Source organism: Esox lucius, chromosome 12 (assembly GCF_011004845.1).
Source record: "Esox lucius isolate fEsoLuc1 chromosome 12, fEsoLuc1.pri, whole genome shotgun sequence".
NCBI classification, from domain to species: domain Eukaryota; kingdom Metazoa; phylum Chordata; class Actinopteri; order Esociformes; family Esocidae; genus Esox; species Esox lucius.
The window spans coordinates 7,613,837-7,630,657 of NC_047580.1; the positions used below are offsets into that span (position 1 = coordinate 7,613,837).

Consider the following 16,821-nt stretch of genomic DNA (forward strand, 5'->3'; position numbering starts at 1 on the left):
TACTAAATCACAGTATTGTCAACAGGCAATATTAAATCATAGTATTGTCAAAAGGCCTAAGAAATATGGTGGACTAAATGTATGGAGGATTTACTGTGGCATAATATTAAATAAATAAATAATTACATGTATAATTGAATATATAATGAAAATGAATAAACATTCCATTTGCATTATGTACACTTGTGCATTGTCCAAATTCAATCAACTTTTCATTAGGATTGTGTAAACTTGTGCATTGTCCAAATTCAATCAACTTTTCATTAGGATTGTGTAAACTAGTGCATCATCCAAATTCAATAGTTTTTTCATTAGGATTGTTTAACCTTTTCACGCTCGAGTTTCAATTATTCCTTACCGACCCCCCAGCGTGAGTTTTTTTGCACGTGACTTCAGTACTCTGCAGCATTTGAACTCACGCCAGCATTTGAACAGTCATCTTGCCAGGTAAAGAACACTACATGCATTGCATTGCAAGCTTCTCTCGTTGACTCGAATTCTAAGAGCTGCAAAAGTTGGTTGATTTATTACTGTAGCTAGCTAGAAAACGTCAGCTAACCGCTAGCAAACGTCAGCTGCCTGCTAGCTAACAAATCGTGACCAGTTATTCAGTGCAGTGAAAATGAATAAACTATATAAAATGCATACAACGGGGAACGCAACTTCAAGAAAGTTTTTGCAATGGTTTTGATCGGTAGTAGTCGCTAATATAATTCGTTTTTGTGCATTAGTGTTGGCTGTCTGTTGGTACGTAACTAACACTTCTTGTCCCGATTTGAATGCTTTCTACCTGGTTAATATCATAGTATGGTCTTGAAACAATTACAATCAGGAAATAAAGTTATAAACACTGTGTGAGCTAAATGTGAGTAAATAATAGCGCGGTTTTACCAGCCATTGTTACGTTACTTGTAGCTAGGTATGCTAATGGTGCGTTCTAAACATGACGTTCTAATCACACCGGTGTGATCGTACGCTCCAGGGACCACTCTAGATTGATCACACCAGTGTGATCGTACGCGCCAAAGGGTTAAACTAGTGCATCGTCCAAATGCTTGGAACACTGTTTTATGTTTTATGCTTGGAACACAGTGTTTGGACACTTCAAACAAACTACCAGGTGTGAGCTGTCAATCAAGTAGCACACAAATGAGTTTCAGTGTTGACTTGTCCATTATTATTTCAGAATAACACAGACACAATGTGTTAGAAAAAGAGGGAGTTGGGCCAGGTCACAGGTTGGGCAAAACACACTCAATTAAAGTTGTGTTCTCCACTTCCTCCTTATAATCGGATTTAACATTCATGATAACACATTACTCCCGACAGCCAAACAAAAACTAAAATATGTAGCTGGCAGCCCCCAGCCTTCAGCAGTGGCAAGTCGTGCTGGTAAAGTGCATGTGTGGGAATCTGACCGTCTGACATCAGTGGTTGACTTTCAGTAAGCAGTTCAAACAAAGGATGTTAGAAATTTCTTTACTTCTACCACTCAATACAATAAAACACATTTCTAACCGTCACCAGTGATCATTTTCACTGCATTGAATTACAGGTCACACTTTATTTTAGCTAGCGGTTAGGTGACGTTTGCTAGCAAGCTACAGTAACATCAAACAGCGTTTTTGCGTTTTTGCCTCAATGAGAGAAGCTTACAATGCAATGTATGTAGTGTTCCTTAGCTGGGAAGCACTCACTGCACGTAGCTAATGTGAGGTTAATCCAGTTTGTTTTGTGTTGGTAGGGTTCACACACAATAGTTGAATGTGCAGGGCTAGTACAGTAGCGGGCAAATCGATGGCACAAATTAAAACAGTAATGTATTACAGCACTACTTTTTGTGTCCCCCTCAAGAATTGTTCTTTCAGGTAACTGTCCCATCCAAAGTTGATATCAGATTTTCACCCCTGCTAGCAGCCTTGCACAACCAAGACACACACACTTCTCTGGTCCTCCACCCGATCACGTGGGGTATACACAATGCAAATGCAATGTGTATTTATTTATGTATTTAATTATATATTTATTTAATTATTCATGAAATTATTTAATAATTTATGTAGAACATCTATTAATCTGTTTAATATTATGGCACATTTAGTCCTCCATAATGAAAATCACAGTATTCACAAAAGGACAAAGAGACTCACAGAATTGTATACAGAACTGAACATAATAGCATAGAATACATTTAATGTTAGACAAAAAGCAGTGTCAACCACTGCATTTAAAGGGATATTTGTAATTTGTTCCCACCTAGTTAAGTTGGCTGAAATACATAAACAACATATTTAACCAACTCTCCAATCCACTCCGCAAGGATAATTTCTTCTAGTTTTACTATACGTCATAATTAGTTCATTTTGTCAAAATCTTTCCGTTTAAATTATTGGGATAGGCATTCAATCTCCTTGAGACTCCAAGACTTGAATAAAACAGACAGAGGGAACAACCTTAAATGTACAACCATAACCTGTCTGTTTCTTATGCGTAGTAGTGTGTTGTTGAACGTGATCTCTGTATGTGACGAAGATTTGGGAAGCACCTCTGTTAAGTGGTTCCATCTCACTGTCTTTCCTGTTTTCAGTCGATTCCAGATAAGGAAAACTGACCCAGAATGCTCCCTGCTCTCTCTGCTCCTCCTGTTTCTCTATTCCCTCCTTTTATCTCACTCTGGTTGGTCTGTGTCTTTCTGTCATTGTCCCTCAGCTCCATCCCTCCATCCAGCCGCTCTTCCTTTTTCTCTTAGCCATTACAGTAGGATGGCATTCAACTGAAATAGGACGGACAAGCAGTTAAACCCACGCCAGAGTTTTTATGACTTCCTCTGGGAGGAAGTGACTGGCCATCGCTATGCTAGCCCCACCTGTGTTGCAATACACACACATATGTTGGTGTTGTGTCTTCATCAGCATATGTGTGTGTGTGTGTGTGTGCGCATGTGTGTTTATCAGTACATGTTTGAATGTTTGTGTGTGTGCCGTACTCTATCAAACACAGTCATACACACAGACGTTACACACCCACTGCCCACACAGACGCTACACACCCACTGCCCACACAGACGTTACACACCCACTGCCCACACAGACGTTACACACCCACTGCCCACACAGACGTTACACACCCACTGCCCACACAGACGTTACACACCCACTGCCCACACAGACGTTGCACACCCACTGCCCACACAGACGTTACACACCCACTGCCCACACAGACGTTACACACCCACTGCCCACACAGACGTTACACACCCACTGCCCACACAGACGTTACACACCCACTGCCCACACAGACGTTACACACCCACTGCCCACACAGACGTTACACACCCACTGCCCACACAGACGTTGCACACCCACTGCCCACACAGACGTTACACACCCACTGCCCACACAGACGTTACACACTGCCGTCGTGTCGTGTATGTCAGTGTGAAATAGTGATGGCCTTCTCTGATCTGTCCCTGGATGCTAACACTAAGCGCAATAAGTGATACCCCAACACACAACAACGTACTGATTAGAGCAAGAATGAAACTCAGAAAGATGTCCTCAAACAAGTTGCTGGATGTGGTTTTTAGAGATCAAAAGGTGCATACTTTAGTCCCTGATTGAAGCCCCACACATGTGCTGACCACAACAGAGTTGCAGTGATGAGATTCTCTTCAATCAACCTCTGCTACACGGCCCACCTGGCACACAGAAGAAGGTTGCCATGAAAACCTTCACAATTAAGGGTGAACCCATAAAGCACTGCCTGATGTGGTTCTCCCATGATCCACAATCACACCTGCTCCAAACATGCATACTTTGTGCTCCTTCAAGCTTCTACCTTATACATTCCCTTCCTCTTTCCAGACCTATCCCTGGAACCAATACCCACCAACTTGCTTCCAGACCCATTCCTGGATACAATACTCCCAAACTCTCCTCTACCCAAGTTCTTACTGAGATTTTCCTCAAAACAATTGGTAGGCAATATCACTGAAAATCAAAGGAAGCCAGTTCTGTCTTGACCTTGATCTCTTTCAACCCCCAGCCGTTACTCCCACTCTCTTCTCTCCCCCTTCTTTCACTCCCCCTCCCCACTCCCTCTCTATTTTCCCCCTCTCTGCTTCCCCCCTTCCTCTCCCTGACTTTCCTCTCCCCCTCTCTCCTCTCCTCCCCTCTCCCCACTCTGTCCTCTCCCCTGGGCCAGTGGACCCCAGACACTTCCCTGACACTTCTGTGTCCGGAGCAGTAGCAGCCAGAACTGACGGGTCACATTAGCTCAAGTGTCTGTTCAGCACCCTGACACCCTCAGTCCTGCACTGCTCACTTCCGCCAGCCCATGGGGAGGCAGCTAACCCCCAGCTCCTCAACACCTCTCTCCTTGACAGAGATTTCCTACCACCAGCACCAAACCTCCCCACCACATCTACCCCCATGCTGCCCAAATAGTGCTTGACGATCTTCCCAACGCGCATAGGCGCACACATGCACAGGCAAACGCTCCGACACACACACGCACCGACACACACACTCACACACAACTGAGCCTTAAGCTCCTTATCACACCCCCTCTAACCTGGAGATCACCGACCTCCGCCTGCCACCCCCCCCCCACCCCACCCCCGTCCACTGGAAGAGGATGTTGATGCAGACACTTCAAATTGCTCTCCGTTAACATTTTAAAACATTGTACAAACACTGTGTCACATTTTCCATAATCTCCAGAGAGAGGGGAGGGGAGAAGGGGAGAGCTGGAGAGAGGAAAAGGGAGAGAGAGAGAGAAGGTGAGAGGGTTAGAGGGAGGGACGGACGGATGGAAAAGGAGAGGGTGAGAGGGATGGGAGGGAGAGAGGGAGGAAAAAGGAGAGGGTGAGAATGAGTGAGGTAGAGGGATGGAGAGGCAGGGGAAAAAGCAGATTGCTCAACATGTTTATCCTATAAAGAGGAGAAAAGGTTTGATCTCCTTGGTAACGGGTGAGTGCCCGCAGCAGAGTGATTACCGTGTCAGGAAATATCCTGCCCGCCGGCGACTACTGATGACATCAGTGCCCTGTGATGTATTTATGCCGTTGTAACTCCTAGCAGGCTGGCTGCCTGGGAAAAGGTCAACACAGTTCCTGGCCGCTCTTAAGACCCATTAAAACACTGGAATCTGTGTGTGGGTTTGTGCGCGCGTGCACGCCAGTTCGCGCGTCAGCACCTGTGTGTGTGTGTGTTCGGGATTGTGCACGTGTTTTGCACATTTCGCACTGCAGCAGCCGAATGATGCCGAGAACAAGGCGTTGGGCGGGAGTTACGAGTGGCTGATGGATTTGCTCTCGTAGACCTCCGACCCCGGGCCGTCGACTGAGACCCCGCTGTCCCTGGAACACACAGAGAGGGGAGGGGGGTCCGCACTGAAGTCCCTCCGAGCCCATAAACATGACAGCTGGGTTTTACCTCACGCTCCACTGCCTCTTATGGAGGTTCCCTGAACCTCAGAAATGTACAGTAACAGCACAGGCCCACTGAGCGCATGGGGCTCCGGAATGTTCCGCATAGGGCATGGAGAGAACTCACAACCCAACAACCTGGACAGAATATTAACAGGCGAGAGGCCTATGCCTCAATGAAGCTGGGAAAGTGATGTAAGAATTCTCTGTCTCTGAGGTGTATGTCAAGACGCGCTGTGTTCCAAGTCGCGCTCCTCTTTGCTCTGGTATACACGACGAGGGAGTTAGAGAATGCAGCTATACCACTCTGAGAAACCTACATAGAACCACAGTCATTTCTCCTCTCCCCCCTTCACGTTCTTTAATTTAGCCGCTGCAGTAACCACACCCTCCTCAACCAGCCAAACCACCTCTTATTATAGACCTCAGGGGATTTTACACACTCGCATAGACACACGCACAAATGCATAAATGCATAAACACACACAAACACAATAATTTCCAGTGTCTATGTAAATATTTTAACTGTTCCCCCCGAAACCGAGGTCGGCATTCTTTGCACACATGACAGGCACATTGTAACCCTCATTTAACGAGCCTGTTGTTTATTTATTTTAATTATAACTATTCTCTTTCAAAATAAATAAATAGTTGAGAGGGAAGCGGTCCAACCGAAGGAAAACAGCGGCTGCCTTCTCAAATAAACATAAAACTGACACATATTTCATATTTCACACTAAATTGACGGGACATTTCGACACTTATCATGAAAACACTTGCTTGCATTTGTTGCTTGGTTTTAATAAGCTTTGATTTGGCTTTTTTCTTATTGGATAATCTGTTATTCATTACAGCCTCCCACTAACGCAATTTTCTGCTAGAACAACAAACAAGCACATGCACACACACAATCAAACAGCATCTGGTCACAAAGTAGGATGGGTGGCTTCTGCATTCATACTGTGCTTACTGCGCTCCACAAATACACACACGCACAAATACAAACAGACCTCCATAGTTTCCCTCCATTGTACAACTTTCATCCAGGGAGGGAAAACGCCTACGGTTTTTGACGGTGATGAACATTGAATTTTGATGATCAACGGAACATTCGAGAAACCAAGAAGTGTGTCAACTTTGGCAGCACCTATGAGTGCTGATGTGTGATGCTTAAGATCTTTTTTTGGTTTGGTTACTTCTGCGCTGTAACAGCATGAAGCAAATCTGACCTCGCGAACAGATCCTGTGTGTGGCTTGGGTGAAATCATTTTTTCGTCTCGTTTAAGGCAACATCTGTTGCGTCGTTCACATGGCGACGTCACATCTTTCAGTCAACCTTTAAGTTCCAGTGTTGATAGTCAGTCAAAGTGCATGGATGTGGAACCAAACTAAGGTATTGCATTTGAGAAGCTAAGGTTTAGGGGTTGAAATAAGGGTTAAAACATGACACTACAAACTACTTAGGTCCTTAAGAAGAGCAAAAACCCACACACAGTGGTTATGACTTGTGCGTGTGGCAAAAATTTACTTCCTTTTCTACAGTTAATTAATAATAATTTAAACATGCCACTCCCCCCACTAAACATATGTCAATATGACAAGTACTTCAATACTTCTATTATTACTACAAATGTATTTTATGTATTTAATGACTTTCTGTTTATCTTGTCGTGAGGGATCCTGCAAGAAATCATTTCGTTGAATGGTTCAGAGCTCGTTATTTAAAACTTAAACCAAAGACCTGCGCAGCACTGGTACTGAACAAGCAACCTTTCATATGTCCATCCTGATCCTTCTAACAGCAAGTTGTCGAGGTGACTCCTGAAAATGTACTTGGAAATGGCGCATCCTGACTGCACACACAAACACACACACCAACACACAAGCCGACACATGCATTTCACAGCACACTCCACTCAGCCTTTAAATGTCTGCCTTAGTGCTCCAGTTCGGGCCCTATAGACCAACGTTTATTTGTTTTCCCAGCAGCGTGGTTTCACTCTGGCTTTGCTCTGGACCACATCTGGGCTCTCTCTGTCTCTCTCCGGGGAAGGCTCTGCTCCACACGGCCCTCGGCGGAAAGACAAGGGCGCTGGGCTCTCTCTCTGACTCTCATTCAGTAAAACTCCCTGTGCTTTGCTGCTGGGTTGATGCACTTCATGCAGATCAGGTGTTGCGCCCATTTCACAGCAACATTACCAGGAGATCAGAGTAGCCGAAGGCTGTGTGCCTATCGTCCGTCCCCCCCCCCCCCCCCCCCCCTTCGGCGGTGTTTACGAGTAACCTCTGGGGTAAATTATGTCAGCAGCACTCTCCCAAAGTGAGTAAGGCCCATGCCTCGACGAGCGAGAGATTTTGAAAAAGCTATTGGCCTCGAATGCGCGCCGTCTGTCATTTCAGCCAAGTGAGAAAACCCGCCGCTCTGTGCATCTGGGTCATTTGACAACTCGCCACATTGTCGAGTCCCACCCGCGGACTGCTTCAGCACCACTCGCGGCAAGTGTCAGCAACGGTCAGAAAGTGAGGAGAAGCTGTGCATGTCCAGATGTCAGTGTGTTTTGAACATCTTGGCGGTTCCATGTTCAGGGGTTCAAGAGGAATGCTCCGACCTGGATCAAAAGGCTGTGTGCTGTGTGGTAGCTAGCAGAAACTGTGAGGCATTCCGTTTGCTTCCCTGCAGTATTTGAGGTGTTTTGAAGTCAGCACAAAGCATTGAAAGAGGTTATGAATGTCATAATCTGAAGGCAACAGTCGCTGCTGTACACTCCCTGTCCAACATGAAACTTAAACGCTGGTATGTACTTTCTGTCACAAACAGAGTTCCAGAATGTTATTTTAAACATGTTTTGTATGCGTGTGTTTGAGTGTGCGTCTCTCTGTATGTGTGTGTGTGTGTGCGTGTGTGTGCGTGTGTGTGTATCCACCAAGAAGTGACCACATAAATCAAACGGAGTGGGAGGAAGAACCTCTCCCAGTGTCAAGGCCAGGTTAGTAGTAGCATAAGGCTGATCGTAGAGAAGAACCATCCAATAGACTTCAATCTACTATCAAAAAGAATTAGTTCTCAGACCACAGAGAGGTTATAAAACACTGACTTTGATATGACTGCTGGGGCTTGTGTGTGTGTGAGGAAGTGTTGACATGTTTTGTGTTCGGCGTGTGGAAAGGTTGAGCCCTCATCTTCAACTCTGAGCCAGTTGTACTTTTTTTTATTTGTTATGAATTCAGAACACGGACTGATTTAGCCTTGGGACATAAGGTTTGTGCAATTAATTATCAGATAAAATTGAAAAACAACCAGCTCCAGGGTAGGGTAAGATTTAAACACCCTTGCCCTATTGAAAGGGGGGCAGCACCTTGGGTTGAACAGAACACTGTAGGAGATAAGTTGTGACTTAAGTCAGGAAGAGGTCTGTGTATCGGGGAGAGATGGTCAGACCTGGCTGGGACTGATCTGAGAGGGACAGGGTTGGTGGATAGAAGGCTGTAGGAAAAGTCTGTTGGGCTGGGATGAGATAGAGTTTCTCTGCACAGCTGCTTTGGCCTACAGACAGAGAGAAACATCTGTATTGACCTCAGTCCCAGGGCAGCCTGCTGAAAACAGGAATGCAAGGAGGGCCAGAAAAAGAAGGGGAAAGGGGGAGAGTGAGTGTGTGTGCCTGCCTGCTTTCTATCCCACTCCAGTATTATCACTTCAACACCCAGCCCATATATACCATCCAGTCATCAACATCCATGTCTGTCTGGCCCGATTTGCCTAGGCATATTCCTCCCTGCACAATATTATACAACCAGTGATGTGAATCTGTGACCCAACACAGCAGTGACAGCAAAATGACTGACTCCAACACGGTAGTGACACCAAAATGACTGACTCCAACACGGTAGTGACACCAAAATGACTGACTCCAACACGGTAGTGACACCAAAATGACTGACTCCAACACGGCAGTGACACCAAAATGACTGACTCCAACACGGTAGTGACACCAAAATGACTGACTCCAATACGGTAGTGACACCAAAATGACTGACTCCAACATGGCAGTGACAACAAAATGACTGACTCCAACATGGCTGCGACTCAAACATGACTGTGATTTCAACATAACTGTGATTCCAATGTGGCTGTGACTTTAAAATGGCTGTGACTCCAACATCACTGTGACACAACATTTCTGTAAATCCAACATGGCTTAAATTCCAACATCACTGTGACACATCACAACAGTGACTCCGACATGGCTGTAATTCCAACATGACTGTGACACAACACGACAGTGACTCCGACATGGCTGTAATTCCAACATGACTGTGACACAACACGACAGTGACACCAACTTGGCTGTAATTCCAACATCACTGCCAGTCATTGCATGCAAGAATGATAGTGTGTGTACAGCCGTAGACCTAATGCTGTATTAATGGGAAAAATGTATGGGAAAAATAATAAATCCAAAATCTGGGTCATCATATCACCCGTCTGTTAACAGGCCGTAAAACCTTGACAACGGACTGCTGACTGTGTGTGTGTGTGGGGGGGGGGTCACCTTGGTGACAGATGGGTTATTTACCTATTGTTTGTTGATTACTCGCCTTCCCTGTGCCCATAGTATAGAAGGTATACTGCTTGCTCTCATCGAGACTCACATCTGGACCCAGGTCATGAAGGATTCTAAAGATTGTTTTGCCATATCAAATATGTAAAAGCATAATGTTGTTTTTTTTATTTGCTCAAGATTTTATGTTTTGGGGTGAGGGTTAACAAAAAGAAGTATTTCAAATGTACCCAGAATTTGTCTCAGAATGAACACTTAAATTAGGCTAAGATTGGACAGAAACCTTATAAAACAATATTCAGGATAGTTAGGAGCCTATACAATATGAATTGTGATTGTTATGATTCTACATGCAACCGCAACTCTGTGTGCTGTGATTCGATACCACCGTTTTTGCATCACTGGATATTATAAACACATTGTTCACCATTAAGTCTACTTGTACATGCAACTAGCACAAAATAATGCTTTGTGCACATACTGGCCACAGGTCTATGGTTACAAGGCTGATGTTAGAACCAACTGTGAGGAAGGAAACCAGGGCTCAAATGGTCTCCATTTTCTGAAATTTTAACTCCATTTAGTAAAACGTTTCACACATCTGGCGCAGATAGCAACAGAACCTTTGGACAATTAAAAAGCACGCCAGCAGTACACGTTTTGGAAATAAGCTGACATTCGTTTCAACGTGTAAAGTGTGTTTTGGCGTTGGAGCCAAACGCGAGGCACTATTTTTACGACGACCCCCCTCTGAAGTCCGCCAGGTATGTTACACACCCAGGGACCGATCACCACGGCGCCGGGTAATGAAAAGCCAGAGTGCCAACGAGCGTTATTTCATTTGTCTTTAGTTATACACTTGACACACACACACATGCACCCATACACAAACGCACGCATACACACACAGTTTCAAACTGCCTCATGCTAGGTTAATCAGCGCCAGATCGCATGACAACAGGGCAGAGCAGGAAGCCGCGACTAAGTCACCTAATAACATATTAGGGTGAGACATTAAACCCCATTGGTTGTAAAACTCTACACGCCGGCGAAGGCCTGTTTACCGACATGAGACATGAATGTAGTAGACACTCGGATCATCCTGCCAACCTGCAGTGAATTAAGCCCAGTGGGTATCCAGGTGTGTGTGTGTGTGTCTGAATGCTTGAGTGAATGCGCGTGCAGTGGCGGTCTGTGAATATTTGACTTCACAGTACCGGGCCACCTGAGCCAAGCAGCCCAGAGCTGTGCAAGCTGTGGTTTGTTGAAAGGGAAGTGCCTTAATTCACTGTGGCTGAGGGCTAATGCACTGGGGACAGCCAGGACCATATCAAATAATTACCCAAAGGGGAGGTGTGTGTGTGTGTGTGTGTGTGCAAAATGTCAATCATTCCAGCTGAAAAAGAATAAGCTTTGAGAGTGAGAAAGATGAGGGAAAGTTAGATAATACTGCAACCTTAAGAGCCTATATTTGAGATTCCAAAAGTGTTTTTTGACCGTCCACTGTAAGAGAAAGTTTTTTTTTTCTTTCAAACCAAACCTTTTTTAATTCCATGTAAAACAAAGTTTCTACTGGGAACCCAAACATTTTTGACCTGAAACCAGAAAGGGTTCCTATAGGAACACCCAAAGAATACTTTTGGGTCATTTTGTTTCTGGGAGTGTAAAGCAGAAAAATCCAATGACACACAGTGAGTGTTGTTAGGTAGTGTCTTAGTGTGTCCCCTTAGTATGTTTAGGAGATACACACCCTGCGCCAGTGCGACTCATGTTGTGTGTAGCCATTTACATTCTGCATGTATGCCGTAAGCCATTTACACAGCTGGCCTTTTAACTGAGGTGACTCAGACAGAAGAAAGGAGAGGACATCGCTGGCCCAGGGGTCTGTCCTGAAGAAACACACCCACCGTGGCCTCTGCTGGAAAGCACCCGCCATAGAGCAGCTCGGACACACACTGACAACACATCCCTTAACAACTGGCCTGAGAACAGCTCCCGTACGTATACAGACGACAGATCCCTTATCAACTGGCCTGAGAAATGCTCAAATACTTGACAACAATTCAGCTGTCATCTTGCCCACAGAGGCTGACTTATATGCCTAGACAGCAAGCCAATTCCTAGCTGTTAACTGTTAGCTTAGCTGCTGCACAGAGCCACATGCTCATCTCCCAGCAGCTACATGGACGCACATACAGTACTGGAACTGTAAATCATCTGTAGATTACTACTTATATCCCATTATCTTATATGCTTAACCTCAACGTGTTCCTTTATGTTGTCTACTACTAGCAGCCCTCATATCAAGTACAGTTCTGGGTACATGTAAATGTTCTTAGTGTATTAATGGGATACTGATCATGAACTAACCTGAACTAATCCACCACAGCTAACACATACACTGACAACAAAATCAACTATGAGGCTGGAGCGCTCTTGCAAGCTAAAGAATGGCTAGAATACAGTATATACTGTATATACTAACAAATCAGCTATCAATTGGCTTTTAGAGTAGCTGAAATACACTCTGATTCTATCAGTTTGTTTCACTGCCATTAAAAACTCTGAATACAAAGCACAGCTCCACCAGCAACAACACGCAGCAGCACTTAGCAATAATAAAACATCAGTTCCAAGCATTATAATCACTTCAGTGAATGGTGCTTTAAATGATCTGCAGGTGCTTAAATGCTCAGAATGTTCCAGCTGCAAATCTGTTGACACGCAACAACTAGAAGTGAGGCAGAGCTCCTTTGTAGTCTAAGGAAATCCTTTAAACGGAAAGTAGGCGTTGTGTAAGTAAACCAGGAGGACACATACAGGACAATGTCACAAGTCTAAATCTCTAACTATTCCGGTTCCCGGCCTATAGACATGTTTTTGTGCTCTCCTTACAAGTCAATGATCGGAGTCATGCGGAACCACCAAACAAACCAATGCCTCTCCCGTTTTCACTCCGTATTCTCTTCGCTCTCCTTGTCTCCCCCCCATCAAGTGGATTATCAACGCAATCAGACACACTCCCGTTTTCATAATACTTGAACGCTACAATGCCACGCAGCTACTTCAAAACGTTTTCCAAGCCATTTCCAAGGCATTTGGAAGTTAGTCTAGGAGAGGCACCTTGGACTTGATGCCATTTATAGAACCTGACTTCTGACGGTTAAAATTGCAGTGATTAAATTAAAAAGCCTGTTGCTCTCTCATTTTCCCTCGCAGAGATCTTGAATTAGAAAAACCCACAGTGAATGAATGGAAAATAAAAAGCCATCAGTGTCTATGATTATAAATCACTCTCCTCTCTCCCTCTCTCCCTCCCCCTTCCACTCCCTCTTTCTTTCTCTCTCTGTCTCTCTCATTGTCATATAAAGGCTTGTGAGTCTGCATTTTAATCTGGTAGCTTGAATCGAGTCCGGCTTACATCTGATGGCATCACATGAGACTCGGGAAGAAGAGCCCCAACAAAGAGGCCCATTCAGACCCGCGGTGACATCATAAAGACAAATGTCCACTATCCAATTGAGTGACACAGATAACTTGATATATGGTGAGAGGGACATAAGAACATGGCATGAGGGGAAGCTAACCGGCCCTGAGGGGAGGAGAGAAGGCCTCCGTGCTACTCAGTAACCACATCACCAGGCCTTAACCCCTCACGCTCACTGGAAGCTGAATGGAAAAGGCCAAGATTACTTTTACAGGCCTTTGTTCCCCAAGCCGACAATGACAGAAAAAGCTTAGGAACCTCAAGCGAGAAAGGATATTGATTGCACAAGATGGGTTCAGTTATGAAATACTCCTTTGCCTTCACCCCAAATCAAAAATATGCTCTCTTGCTGATGGGAAACATCTTTGTTATGATTGACTGTCAGCCTTATGGATCGCAGACGTAGACCGAACCAAAGACCCACAGGCTATGGGACGTAACAGAGCCAGCCGTCTCTCCTCTCCACTGCCTTTCATGGGCTCCTTGCCCCGTTCATGTCTTAGGTCTCCTCCCAAACAGTATCCTTTCCTGTTCATAGTGCACTATTTCGGCATGGGGCCCTAGAGCCCTACGTATTATATAGGGATGGGGAATTTGGTGCCTTTTCAGATTTTTGCTTCAGTTTGGCAACGATAGGGAAAGGGAGAGCACAGGGCCGTTGACATTGCCAGATTCTGCAGACATCCATCCGCGTCACAACGAATCAAAAATAGTCCCAACACGGCAGTGCTGTCTGTAATAACACGGTGCAGTCGAGGAAGTACTGTCACCTCCCTCTGCATTGCCAAAACAGTCCAAATATTCTCTCCAGGATTTATCCCAAACTCCAGCTCTCCCTCTGGCTGGGGAATATCCTCGTTTTCTCTGCCTTGTTAATTCTATCTGCCACAGTTGTACTGTGTACTGTGCTCTCTAACCTGACCACAGCGGTGTCCTCTCCTTATTTATGGGAAGAACAATTCATTGGTTACAAAATATGTCGGCCAAATTGATTAATAGTGTGTTTATCTCTCCGTAAATGCCCTGGTGTTGCCTGCTAATGTTGTCATCACGGGCAGGCAGTTAATCCTGGCTGGTTGAGGCTGCTGACAGTACAGGAGCGCGAGTGCAGCATCTCAGATAGATTTATCTGAGACTCACTGATCAGATAAGGAACAGGATAATGAAACCTAGACATACTAAACCCACATCCAATATCTATCTGAAAATATGTATATGTTAAATGGGAAGAGACATTATTGGTAATAGATTTTTTTCCTCCGGCAATACATGTAGTAGAAATAACTGTAGAAGAAGCAAGTCCAAGTAAATTAAGTTATTTGTTGTGAATGCGAAACCCAGGAAACCAAGGTGCCCTTTGAACCTATTTTGTTGACACTCGCTCCTGCTCTTGATAACCATGGACTGATGACTCCAGGAATCAGCGTAAGGGGCTGAGCACCAGGACATCAGAACAGTGCCCAGTTGTTTGACCAAGAGGAGAGAGACGTAACATGCTGTGACGCTCATGAATCCCTCAACTGGGATAGTAACTCAATTACAACACACATTAAAAACTGGCCATTCAACAACTTTTATCTACACTATGGGTTTCCTCGTACAGCCTGTGCTGGAGCACTGTAAAGACTTCCAGCAGGACAAAGACCTACGCAGCCCTGTGGCCAGATAAAACAGTGCGATTGGTCTGGCAGGAAAGACAAAACACCTAACTTTGTTTTCTCCTGAGATGTGAGCAATCCCAGTTCTTTTAACATGATTTCCATTAATTCGATAGCGTAAACATGGCCCAGGGAATATGAACATTTAATGTATTCTGTAAATCATTGTTACTAACGGTTTAATAAGTTGCACATCTCAAGTTTCACCGATGTTATTACATATTGGTGAGTGTGTAATAAGTTACGAGCAACTTGTTACTTCATTTTCAAGCATGCCCGCATCTGTTTTCAAGATCTCTTGAAATGAGATATTCGCCAATAAGTTCAAAACCGCAGATGGTTGAGATTAAGACGGAAAATCGGACACTGCTGGGGAACTAAGGAACCCGCACAGATGGCAAGGGTGACATACCTAAATTGACAAAACTCATAACCATGTCTGCGTCGTTGAGGAAGTTGTTGTCCTGAAGTGTGGCTATTGGCGGCCCCTGGGTGGTGAAGACGGGTTTGTATGGGTAGGAATATCCATCCTCTTCCCCCTCGGTAGACATGGCATTGTACAAGTCCAGCATGAACATCGGGGCCGCGTTATGCTTCCCGTGGAGATGCGGCCGCGGTCGGTGCGGTAGCCCTAGGATCGAGAGGATTTCCCGCTGCATCTCGCGTCGCTCCTGGCTCTTTAGCCTTCGGTGAATGAAACTCGAATGGACCTCGTTGTCTAGGGTAAAGTTCGAAAATACAATGTCCGCTAGGACGCAGTAGCCCCATACGAGGAACAAAGCAGGGGCACGTCTATCCAGACATGAAACCATATTGATGCCGTGCGTAATTGCGCTAAGTGCTCTGTTGTAGAACAAGGATATTGAACTTCGCAACCTGTTTGTTCAATACCCGAATTATTGACGGTCCCTCATGTTGAGGGAAGAGATCCCGATTGCAACATCAATTATGTCCTTTTATTCAATTGGCCAAAATCCAGTGATTTGCAATTATTATTATTTTTAAATCCACTTCCCTTTACATCCAGCTACTCCGACCCGTTTCTCTTTGACTGTCTCTTTGGGTCACGCGTAAACTGGGAGGTTGACAGGACGTGTTGCAGCGAGTGCGATGAGCCGAGCTCAGCGAGCGAACTTTGAGGAGGTGCTTTATATGCTGGGAGGAGCAGAGCTCTCGGTGTCAAGTGTGTGTGTGTGTGTGTGTATTTCTGTCTGTGTGCGTGTGTTGCAGTGGGGGGGGGGGGGGGGGGGGGGGGGGGGGGTTGGGGGGGCTAGAGAGAGAGATAGTCAATGAGAGAAATAGGTAGCGATAGAGAGACCTGTGCTTGCTGGTTGCCAAGGGGAGGCTGAAGGAAAACATGGATCTGTGAAGGTGTTTGAGTCACTAGATTAATGGGTGGGGACAAAACATACCAAAACCCTATTTTTTTCATTCAATGCAAACAGTTAATAGCACATACCACCTATGACAGGCATCTGCTATTGTTTTCTCAGTTTTATGGAGGGGCAATTATTTTGTCCTGTAGGTAAACTGTGGGCAGTGTTGGCACACCGGTTCTGTGTTGCCTAATACCATGGAAGAGATTACAACGTGTTCAAAGTTCCATACAATCAGTTCATATTGCAGGTGCACTCAACCAGAACCAGAAAAATAAATACCCGATTACAATATTTATATCACATCATTCAG

General features: G+C 45.0%; 1 protein-coding gene across 1 annotated transcript in view; it reads right to left on the reverse strand.

Annotated features, from left to right (window-relative positions):
* The window catches only part of bmp7b (bone morphogenetic protein 7b), a 32,581-nt gene extending 16,339 nt beyond the window's left edge, over positions 1 to 16,242 (reverse strand). The window contains exon 1 of the mRNA XM_010905017.3: positions 15,545 to 16,242. Coding sequence (XP_010903319.1) covers positions 15,545 to 15,944 — 400 coding nt within the window. The 5' untranslated portion in view covers positions 15,945 to 16,242. The remainder of the gene's footprint in view (positions 1 to 15,544) is intronic.
* Positions 16,243 to 16,821: the final 579 nt, after the last annotated feature.